This window comes from Zeus faber (genome assembly GCF_960531495.2).
Source record: "Zeus faber genome assembly, chromosome: 20".
Taxonomy (NCBI): Eukaryota; Metazoa; Chordata; class Actinopteri; order Zeiformes; family Zeidae; genus Zeus; species Zeus faber.
Window position 1 is genome coordinate 25,430,109 of NC_137207.1, and position 11,845 is coordinate 25,441,953.

An 11,845-nucleotide genomic window follows, 5' to 3' on the forward strand; every position below is an offset into this window, starting at 1 on the left:
CTCAACTATTAATGCTACATTTTATTATTCTGATAAAATAATTTGAGTAATGTTTTCCTGTAAAGTGGTAAACTCATGAATTTTGATTAATTATCCAGATTACCACAACATCCCAGGAAACATGTAAGGACAAATTCAAGATATTAAATATTGTCAAATAGCCAACTGTAAAAGACATTTGTTTACAAAAAAGTTTATTTAATTTGTTTTAAAAGACAATTATTTACATAAAGGCTGATGTGCAAAGAGGAAGATTAAAATACTAAAGATGAAAAACATGTATATTTCAGTTCCTTTTCTAATAGACTAATCAAATCCGAACAAAGACGACGAAAACACAAAAAACTAACAAAGTAAGATCAGTTTAGCCTCAAACCGGGCTGCCCCCCCCCTTCAGTTCGCCTCCACCTTCCTGTCTGAGTGGAACCGCAGCCGCTTGTAGATCCTCTCGGCGAGTCGAGCAGGAAGCAGCGCCACCTGCTGCTCAAACTGCTCCGAGCTGCTTCCCAGCAGCTCCTCACACAACCTGCAGCAGAGTCACAGCCTTAAAGCCGGCAATCCACTATGAACCCACATGTGGTGGTTTGATACCCGCGACAGAACTGACTTAGTGTTAGTCACTTTGGACAAAGCAGCTGATCGATGACGTAATGGTCACAGGTCTGCTTCCCTCATTCCAACGTCAGATCACTGTGTGTCCTTACATCCAATAATACTTCAACTGCAGAGCCTGAAGGCAAATTCTATAAACGGTTTCACCCACATACGTTTTAGCCGTAAAACAGGGATCATGTGCACGTTTTCCTGCTTACTACACAGCTACTTATTTAAGATACATTCAGACGCAATATTGACTTGAACCTTCTCACTACTATGACGACAGTGTAAGAACTTCCACTGAGAAGGACTGAACTCCTCTCCTACATATGAATTAACTATTTACTGTTAAATTGGACAGTTAAACTTGGAAACTTAGTTAATCGTCAAATTATTCCACCATTGTAGTTCCTATGCAGCATCACCAGATGGCGCCACTAGTTAATGTTAGCATGTAGGCGGAGTGTGTGATCGGCGTGGCACCAGGGGTGGGTGTGTGCCGCAACGGTCATGAGTAGCAGGTCAGAGGTCACATGGTTTACCAGCCGCTGAGAGCGGAACTTAGTTTCCTCTGCACTTTGCGTTGATTAGGTCACAACCGCGCTTGTTCCAATGGTTTGTTTTGGTGCAGCTCTTTGTGGTTCAGTACCTACTTTAGGGCAGAGAAAGCTCCGTCCCACTGTCTGGATGTGTTTCCGTGAAAGCGCTTTGAGGTGGACGCACCTGGACAGGGAGTACGGCTGCGTCTGGAACACCAACACGTCCTGGCAGTGCTGTTGGCATGGAGACCTCAGGACGGCGACCTACACGTTAGAACCCAGAGGGGAAGAGCTTTAAGCTGCAGTTCATCCGACAGCCACCAGGTGCTGCTCCAGAAAACATCCGACTGAATGGAAGTCAAGGGAAAAAGAACAAACTTCTCCCTAGAAATCAGTGGCGTAACTCCTGTAACAAGATACATGCATCACATGCAGCTGCATTGGGGCCCCCCACGCAGGGGCCCCACTATGTATGACAACATCTGGAACACAGTCACAGTAAAGCCACAGTCACCTAACTTTCATGGTAAGTATTCCTAGTACTCAAGGAGTCAAGTCACCTGCTCTGTGGCGTCACATCCAGTCACCCTTCACCAAATAAACTCAAAACTTTCACATTTACAATCATAGTTTGACTCAAAACTGTTACTTTACTAAATTAAGTGTCAAAAATGATTAATGGACTATTTGATGTTCAGAAAAGTGCCCGCATGGAATTCTGGGTAATGGCCATTTGGACATGCATCCGCTGCTGTGTCGCCAGAACCCAGACAGGAGAGTGAACACCAAGTACGAGAGAAACGACGCAGCACAAACAAACCCAGGTTTCAGACGCGTCGGTTTAAATAAGCGACCCAGCCTCCGAAAATAACTTCCTTAAAAAAAGGGAAGATGACGGAGCATAACCGACCTACACGCTGGTGAGTGGATAAGGAGTTTCTATGGATCAGACATGAATAATGGTGTCAACATGCGGGCTGGGCATCACCCAAATGTCTGTCGATTCTATATCTAACATTTAATTGAATATCCAATATTTAGTATCCAATATCCAATATTGAAGTAATGAGTGCCTGGTTGTGATTTTGGACGTTGGATATTAAGGCTTAAGGTATATTCTAGGGCGTGGTTCCCTTGATCGACAGGTCCGTCTGTCGTCGGCGCAAGGTGGCCGTGTCTCTTCCGTCCCGTCCCCGGAGCACCGAGACTCCGCCCCCTGCTGCCCAAATCCATAAAGCTCCCACTCAGTTCCCTGCCACGATGGCGGCAGGCGTCAACCCAAACGCGAGGCTTCAAATCGTCTCTTGAGAAAGCGACGGATGGCGTCGGCGCCATCTACAGGTCCGACAGGTTATTACTCTTCATCCCCTCGGCTCAAACCAGAGCCAGGGGGAATCGAAACGCTGAGAAGCAACTGCAGTAACGCGTAGCGTCAAAAACCGCACATATTTCCACGCTGAAAAAACAAGGTGCGGTCGTACGAACTGGATGTGCGTTCCTACGTTCCAGTAGGACAGGTATCACACCTGGACTCCACCAGGGGCAGTAGAGAACAGCCGTTCCTGTAACCAAACATGTTCCTCCAGAAAATACTTCCACTCCATGATGAGCAGAAGACATTTTATTTTAATATAAGAAGGAAACCATGTTAGCGACCAGACTCTGGTCGCCCTGTCGGTTTCCTGCTGTGCGGGCGTGGTCCTGCAGCCGGAGCTTCGTGCGTTTGCGGGCGACACATTTGGGAGCAGGGCGACAGGCGAAAGAAGCGCGTCACAGTTCCTAGGGATGGTTCCACCGGAACGCTTTCATTTTGGGAAGCGCTAAACCTCGTCCCTCAAGCACCAGAAGTGGCCAGCTCTAGGATCAGTCCAAGTGCGGACGTCGACGTGAAGATGATCACGTGAACAGGGCGCGGTTCCCCTGCTTCATGTACCACGTGTCATCATGAACAGAGACGACGTGTTGTTGTCAATGAAACTAAAGCAGACGTTTAAAACTGCGCCTGGGGAAGCGGGTCTGATCTGTTCACACAACACAAACCTGTTTTAAGCTTCTGGAAACAGGAAGTGAGCTCATTTCCTGTTCCCTCGTTCGGGATCGTCACGACGTCGGTTCATGGAGGTTGGGCATTTTGTTCATGAGTGAGATGAGCTTTATGAGAAGTTATGACAACTATTTCACACAAGTTCCTTAAAAATAAGTAAAACTTTAATCTTTTCATTAAGGATTAGTTTATATTTTTTCAACTTAGTTATTTTTTGTTCAACATTAAAAGTGTCGATGGAATGCTGATTTTACCAAGTTGAGATGGATTTCCCAGAAATTTGCAGTAATTATGTACTAATCAATTGCAAATATGTATAAAAATGTAAGTTACTCAATTTTAAAAATGACATTACATAAATACAGTAAATACTGTACGTAAAACATTTAACCGGTTAATCATGAGGCATTACTCTTGTCGAGCAGTCTTCCTAGACCCAAAATGTCAACTTTTATTTTGAAAGTCTATTTTCCCCGCCGTACCGAGTCCACCTGGATGCAGAGGTCCTCACTTCCTCCGAAGACGACCACGTCGTTGTCCCGGCCCGGACACGCCGAGTGCCACAGCCTGGAACACAGCAGCACACCGCCAGCGCGCCTTTATTTGGCCAGCGCCCCGAGGGATCATGGGTAATAACGGCAGAGACGTCGGTCGGCGAGGCGACCGCGTCCAGGCCGCACGCGGAGTCCAGGGGCTCTCAACGCGGGGTCCGGGGACCCACCTGGGGTCCTTCAGGCAGTTCCAGGGGGTCCCCCGGCGAATTGATTAATAGTTAAAACTTGAGTTCTTTTGATTTAAGAAGACGCTGAATCATAACTCATCATAAACAAAAACGTGAAACGTGTTTGAGTTCTTGAGTCGATAGTTTTACGTCGGGATCAGTAAAAACCTTCAGGGAGAAAGTCCAAGACCTATTTATAAACACTGAAGTAATAATAAACAAACATCTTTCTCTGTAAAGCATATTTCATACACAACGTGCAGCTTTACAGAATAAAAATACACAATAGTCAGAATCAAAGCAAACACATTAATAACATACTGTACATTATACTTCCTTCAGTTTCTGATTCACTCAGAGGATTTTAATTATTTATCTCAAATGTGTTTCAGTCCAATAATAATAATAATAATAATAATAATAATAATAATAATCACCCTAAAGACAATCCATGTTTGTTTGTCTCAATGATTCCTGCTTCGTTTCAGGGTCAATCACGTTTTAAAAAGATGGATCCTTTTGTGATGACGTTTTTAAAACGAGGGTTTGTTGTTCCTGTCGGGATCGGTGTCCACTTGTCTAAAGTAAACATGATACGCAAATGAGCGCGTGTGTGTGTGTGTGTGTGTGTGTGTGTGTGTGTGTGTGTGTGTGTGTACCTGGGCTTGTCCTGGTGTTTGTGCGTCATCTCCTTCCACTCGTTCTTCAGGGCATCGAACCTCCAGGCGTCACCTGCACAGAGCACCATTTCAACCAAAATAAATCAAATGTAGAAGCACAGAATGTTTTATTTTCATTACGTGATTATAAAACGTATCAGTTCTCAAGTTTGAAGGACGTTTTCTTGCTCAGCATTTGTTTAAAAGAAAAAACAAAAAAAAACCGATATATTTTCTCAGAACAAACCCTGAGTGAAAATATTCAACATTCCTGAGGAGTCTTCCCTGAGCGTCTGCACTGACCCACAGCGAGCGACTCCCTCCGCCGAACGCACTTACTGCGAGCGTCGCCGTCGCCCCCCAGGCCCCCCACCAGCAGCAGGGTGTGGTCCGACGTGGGCGTGAGCGTGTGGAGGCAGCGGCCCGGGGGCGCGGGCGGGTGGAGGCAGCGGCCCGGGGGCGCGGGCGGGTGGTTGCTGGGGGGGGGGGCGCGACAACACAGAGGTCAGGACGATAACATGAAGCGAGTCGAACAAAATGAACTCAAGTCAGATGGTGGAGGGTGGGAGCTGTACAAGCGAGTCCAGGTCCACGTGTCCAGATCCAAACTGTAAAGGTCCAGTTCTCTGGTTTCCTGTCGAGACAAAATTTGAATCAAACTTTTGTTTTTAATCAAAGTGAATCTGAAACACTGGGGAAGGGCGTGAAACGAGCCGGACAAAGCGATTCATACGGATCAGTTTTTACAAACTTTACCAGGATAAAAGATCCGTCTTCTCCAAACGGTCATGGAGGCGTTTAGTGTTTATAAGGTTGTCTACATCATCATCCGTATGAATAATAATAACAGATCATCAGGAACGCTGCATTCAAGGGTGTCGTTTTGTTTAATCGCCTGCGCTCACCAGGCCTCCGCAGATGAATCCTTTGTTTCCCAGAACGGCGGCGGCGTGCCAGCCTCTGGGAGCCGGAGCCGGACCCTGAATTCATCGATTTTAAAAGATCATTACAACTTCATTTAAAGCTTAAAGTAGTGACCTGCAAGACTCTGCCCAAAAAATAAATTGCACATTCGATCGTTTATCCAGCACTGGCTTGGAAACAGCCACGCGATTCATTTGCGTCCTGCGTGTTCTCCGCAGTTTATGCCGTTCCCACTGTTGGTGGCGGGGTCCGCCACCTCACGCTGTAGTTTCTATGTGGCGTCACCAGCTGGCGCCACTAGCCAGCATTAGCATTAGCGTGAGGGAGGTGGAGCCCCCTGAAACGTCTCCACACGCCGGTCGGACCCATTAGTTTGCGGGCGGTAAAGCCGTGGCTCTGGGCCTCACCGTGGTCTGGGGCGTGGTCCAGGCGTCGGTGTGGGAATCGAACACGTTCACCTCGTTGTTCCAGCCCCAGCAGCGGAACGACGTCGTCCCAACCACCGACTGGAGGGAAACGCAAAGCAAAGTTTAACAAAAAATAAATAAAGATCATTCCGTTGACTGCTCCACCCTGCGGGTAGCACCTCCTCTACGTCGCTGGTCGTCATAGTGACGCCGCATGAAACCGCCGTGACGTCATCAATGGAGGCTGTAGAAGGGACGGTGTTGATTCTTTTTGCCATTTAATGAAATAGTTTAGTGAATAATAGTAAATACAAATAAAATGGCCGCTACAGCAGCTGTTATTGACAGATTTAAGCAGGACGTCGTGCGATGACGTCATGCGATGACGTCACAGTGACAATTCTGACCAATCAGTCGTCCGCAGCGTTCTCACGCCACCTTCTGGTATCACCTCCGCTCACTTGGAACCTCAACGGAGATGATACCAAAATAAAGTTCTGGTAATATCCACAACCGTCGCCCGATGGAAAAACAAAAACAGCGATTGAGTCGAGTGGAGCCGGTTCCAGGCGGCGGCCAAGCAGCTTGTGTCAGAATAGAAAATGTAAAACAAAACATTCGATAGATTCTTGATCGTTCCTGAGGGGAAACCCAACGGCCACAGCAGAAAAATAATAATATTAATAACAAACCGGCAACATGCCATGAACACTCCCAAAAACAAAAAAAAAAATCTAAATAAATTTGAGAAATCTACAATGACCTCGCAAACAAATCTTTTGGGTTTGTCAATTTTGAAGGTTTATATTTGTTCATCATTAGGTATTTTGTAATTGCCAAATTTATTTTAATTCTAAGTGTATTTTTGTTTAGTTATTTGATCTTTTTTGTAGGTTAATTTGTTATTTAATCATTTTTCCATCTTAGTTAATTTTGTGGTTTTTCTTTTTCATTACCATCATTATTAATAATGCTTATTTGTTATGCGAGCTGCTGTGACGTTCTGCTCTGGGATCAATAAAGTGCAGTGATCATCAGGTTTGAACAGCTTGGGGGGGGGGGGGGGGGGTCTCCACCCACCCAGGACGTTTCCTCCACGATGAAGCTGGAGGACGACGAGTCCCGAACCTCCTGCAGCGTCTTGCTGCCGTAGCCACCGAAGAAGATCAGTCTGAGGAGGAAACGCCGTTATTCCACTCAATCAAGCTGCTGCTGCTCCCAGTTATGCCCCTCAAAACAAATTCAACGTATACTTTCTCCACCGCGTTGGCGGGAGTCTAGTGTCCGACGTGCACGACGGCAGATTCTAAAACCAACGCCTGAAATTTAAACTTTTTAAAGAAATCAAACAAAAAGTCAGTTAATCCAGCGATGTTCAACCTCTGCCTCCTAGTGGTCCACCAGGAGACTGCACGTGTTCATTTAAATAAACATTTACAAAACCCCCAAATTGTACTTTGTTGTTATGGATTTATTATTTATCATTCATAATAAAGCCTGAGAAGGCATCGCTACATGATGAACCAGCAGAAAAAACCTCCGAACGTTAAGTCTGAGTTTGATTATTTTATAATTATTGTGAAACACATTTTGCTCGTTTATTTTGTGTCATCGCTTTCTAGTTTCCTTCCTCCGTGCTGCACCCGCACTCAGCGCTACGCAGAACCCGCACTCAGCGCTACGCAGAACCCGCACTCAGCGCTACGCAGAACCCGCACTCAGCGCTACGCAGAACCCGCACTCAGCGCTACGCAGAACCCGCACTCAGCGCTACGCAGAACCCGCACTCAGCGCTACGCAGAACCCGCACTCCTACGTTTTCATGTTTGAGGTACCAGACGTCCCCGCAAGCTGCCGGTGTCTGCCCTGCCCTCTAGTGGTCGAGTTGGAAAACACATTGTTTTGAAGCGGAGCTTTTTGTTTTTGTTTAACGTTTAGAACGCTCAAGCTGCCCCCGCCAACATGGGAATAAGGGGAGAACCGCCACATCATTTCTCCGCTGCGCGTCCCCGTTTCTCCAGACGGAACAAGAACAGCGTCTTCATTTTCCTCCGTTTCCTACTTCAACGAAAAACAAAAACACTTTGACACACGACAAGTCTTGAAAATGAAACCGCTCCTTCCGTTTTCCTTCTTTCCCGTCTTTCAAAAACAGTTTAAACGCCGCGTCTCACACAAACATTCAAGACGCCGCCAACCGGCGGTGATGTTCCGACCTGTCCTTGTGGACCCAGCAGGAGTGCTTGCTCCTGGGCGTGGGCGCCACCCCCCGGGCGGCGGCTCTTCTCCAGGCGAGGCTCTGCGCCGTCAGGTCCACGGTGTACATCTGAAAACAGGAACAACGTCACGGCGCCACCCTCCTTCAAGGAGATCACGTCGCAGGGTCTCCTGAAATAATCACTCACTCAAGCGTGGCGCTCACGGTTGTAGCGTGTTCCCTGCTCTTACTCTGTAACTTCTAAACTTTCCCATTCCCTGCATTTGTTTTATAGTTAATGATCCTTTTAACAAGGTGCCGCTTGTCTCCAGACAATTCCTAGAATGCAGAAGGCGGGGTCCTGCCCGCCATCTGCATTCTGGGAGCCTGTTTCCTGGGAGCACGCCGCCGCCGCCGGCTGCTGCCGGTTCCGCAGATTTGATGGAGCCCTTCTCCGCCCTCTCCCCCCACAACAACCAGACGGAGGATGATGTTTTAGTGGAGGAGCCACGTCTCCTGCGCCTGCTGTTTATTTGTTCTTGTTCCTTTAAAACGTCGTTTGGAGAAGCGGCGTCAGCTCCTCTTCTTCGTCTCAATTTGAGCACAACAGAATCGACCCCACAAAAATGTGGCGGCGCTTCGTTCACGGTTCGATACCCTTTGTAACATCATTTTATCAAAGTGGTTTCACCTTCCATCCACGGAAGGATGATCTTGATCCCCGTGCATTAAAGAAGCGTAGTTGGTTTCGTTTCGCTGTTTGTTCGACCACTTGTCGGTGAGTAACCTGCTGATGAGTACGTAGCCTCCACTTTAATATTTACTACGTTGAGATTCAAAACAACCTGAGGAGCACGAACGCGCTATAATCTCATTTTGTCCGATGTGTCTCCAGGCACAGCGCCGCGAAACGGGCCGGGACGTGGGTGCAGTCCCATCCAACAAGTTGGATGACGTCACGCCACCACTTCCAGTGCCTACGTTCACGGTTTGTTAGATTTTTTTGTTTGTTTTAAACCGGCTGCTCCTACAGATCTGGTCCCATGTGGATAAATCTTTGACCTCAGCATGTCTGGACTGCCCCCGATGATGTTATTTAGTTTTGTGTCGGTGGTTCCACGGTTTCTGAGGTCAGACACTTTCAGCTGGAGAACGGCGAGAAGAACAGTGGGATTAAGGGCTCCTGACCGTCAGACTGGACCCCAAATAATAATACTAATAATAATACTGCCTCCATCTCTCTCCCCTTCGCCCTGGAACCCTTATAACATAAATAATAAATGCAACTATAGGGTGCGGCACTGCCAGCAAACTTAATTGCCCCAGCAAACTTGTTCTACCAACATGCCAATGTGTTGACATCACACTTCAGTTACAGATAAAAATAAATGTATCTCATGTCAGGACCTTGGTCTGGAGGCAGCACTCACTCACTCACTCCTTCCAAATTGATGAAAATCTGCATAGCAACAGAACACACACAGCAAAGGATTCATCTGTTTGAAAGAATCCAGAGCGAACAACCACTTCAAACCATAAACACGGGGCTGTAATGTCAGGTTTGTGTACCAAACAGCGCCAGCCAAGGAGGTGGAGGAATGGTCTCTCGCCATCCTTCACCGAGAAAGAAGCCTCTCTCCGTCAGGTTGCAGCAGGTTCCGCATAGTTTCCCTTATTCAGGACCCGTAGGGCGGCATTTTCCACATTCCTGAACCGACCCTGGTACAAAAGGCGGTGATGCCGCCCGTCCCCCACCACCACCACCACCAGCAGGGAGGGGGCTTACCATGTTGCTGTATCCCAGAGCGGCGCAGCCTCCAAAGACGTAGAACGACCCGTTGAGGTAGGAACCAGAAAACCCGGATAACTCTGGAGGAACCTCCCCTGAGATGGACCGCACCTCCCTGACGAAACAACCAAGTTAAAGCAAGTTGAAAAAGTCAGATTTGTTTTTAAAATGTGTCCTTCAGCGCTCATGAACACTTATTTTGAAATGCATATAATCAACACAGTTGATATCTCTTACTGGGAACATAAACAACCTCCAGCAGCTGATCTAGGTCAGGGCCAAGTCACGTTGACTTGGTGTCACGTACGGCTGATAGACCCAGAAAGACCCAAAGAGGAACCCCAGGGGGATCATAGGAAGACCCCAGGGGGATCATAGGAAGACCCCAGGGGGATCATAGGAAGACCCCAGGGGGATCATAGGAAGACCCCAGGGGGATCATAGGAAGACCCCAGGGGGATCATAGGAAGACCCCAGGGGGATCATAGGGGGATCATAGGAAGACCCCAGGGGGATCATAGGGGGACCCCAGGACGACACCCTATCGCACCATGTCCCGCTGTCCAGGTCGTAGAGCCAGATCTCGTCACTGGGCAGAACCAGGTCGTCGCCAGAATCCACCTGAGCACAAACAGGAAGTGGTTACCGCCCTGAAGAACATTCCAGGTGGACGCAGTTTGGGCGACTTCAGACGAGAGCTGCAACTAAGCATTTCATCAGGGACCAATCTGCAGCGCTACTTCAGAGCTCCACTACGTTTTGAAAAGAGCATCCGTCCGATCACCTTAACTTTAGTTTGCACAGGAAATAAAACCAGGATTCTCATTTATATTTGTTTACATTGGTAGGAGACCGTGTGGACTTCACTTTACGTTCTCATCGGGAAAATGAGAATCATCTGCAGAGAAGCTTCGGTAAAACTTCAGGAACATTATACACTTTGTTCTATCAGGACATGTACTTCTGTTGTTAGTACTTCTACAACTTTTAAGATTGTACTGAGATGAATTGCCCCCCCCCTTCAGTATTTCCGAGTCGATGACGTCACTTGGTGCGTCTTAAGAACGTTCATTTTAACAAACGACGATGACGAAATCACCAACTCCCTGAGCGCACGTCAGACAGCAGCTGCACGTCACGCCGACGAGTTACCTGCTCAGCACCTTTTTTTTATTTGACTTGTTTCTCCTCCGCGAAACGTCCTGATCGTTCACTTTGAGTCATTAAAACCTTGAAGTTACTCGTCCAGGAACTTTTGAGCCGCGACCTCGTACAAAACGTTCTGGACCAATAAGGTTCGTTGTGATCATCGGACTTAAAACCAAAAAAAAAATTTTTAAATGTAAATTTCCAAAAAAATCCAAAGCGCACTGAGACGCGCGCGCCCTACCTGCAGCCCGCCCCACGCGCACAGCTTCCCGTCGTGGATCAGCGCCGCGTGGCCGCTGCGCTCCAGCCGCAGGACGCGTGGGGGCGGCGGCGCGGCGCGGGGCTCCATGGGCAGGTGTGCGCCACACGCAGGTGGGGTGGGGTGGGGTGGAGGAGCGGCGCGACGCGGCGAGGGTGGAGGACCTGCAGCTGGAGGAGAAGGAGCGCGAGGAGGCGACACGCCGAGTGACGGAGCTTTGTCTCCTCCCACGGAGCAGCTGCACCCACTGGGATCCTAATTGGTCTCCAGTGGCACTCCCTCTCCAAGGTGTCTTCAATGCAACTTATTTTAGTATTTTAGAAATTCAATGCATGTATTTATTCATCTTATATGACTATATCCATATATTACTATTATAAGTATTTATATCTGTTTGTTTGATACATTTATTCATGTTTTACTTATACTTATTTTAATTTAAGGCTTTTACTTTATTTCATGCTGGCATTGCCTTGTTTTTTGTTTTATTTTATTGTATTATTTTAATTCAATGTGTTTTCTTTACATTACTTTTCTAAATTGATTTTTCTACATTGACA

At 47.4% G+C, this 11,845-nt stretch overlaps 1 protein-coding gene across 1 annotated transcript; it reads right to left on the minus strand.

Annotated features, from left to right (window-relative positions):
• Positions 1 to 393: 393 nt before the first annotated feature.
• On the minus strand, positions 394 to 11,418 carry LOC307245671 (kelch domain-containing protein 1-like; the record flags this gene model as incomplete). The annotated part of the gene is made up of 13 exons (XM_080021318.1): positions 11,268 to 11,418; positions 10,428 to 10,498; positions 9,875 to 9,992; positions 8,108 to 8,217; positions 6,972 to 7,062; positions 5,892 to 5,990; positions 5,466 to 5,540; positions 5,136 to 5,194; positions 4,900 to 5,036; positions 4,561 to 4,633; positions 3,663 to 3,747; positions 1,321 to 1,400; positions 394 to 526 (listed from the first exon to the last, which is right to left on the minus strand). Exons 1-13 carry the CDS (start codon positions 11,373 to 11,375, stop codon positions 394 to 396), a joined length of 1,239 nt encoding a protein of 412 aa, XP_079877444.1. The 5' UTR covers positions 11,376 to 11,418.
• Between the last annotated feature and the right edge of the window lie 427 nt (positions 11,419 to 11,845).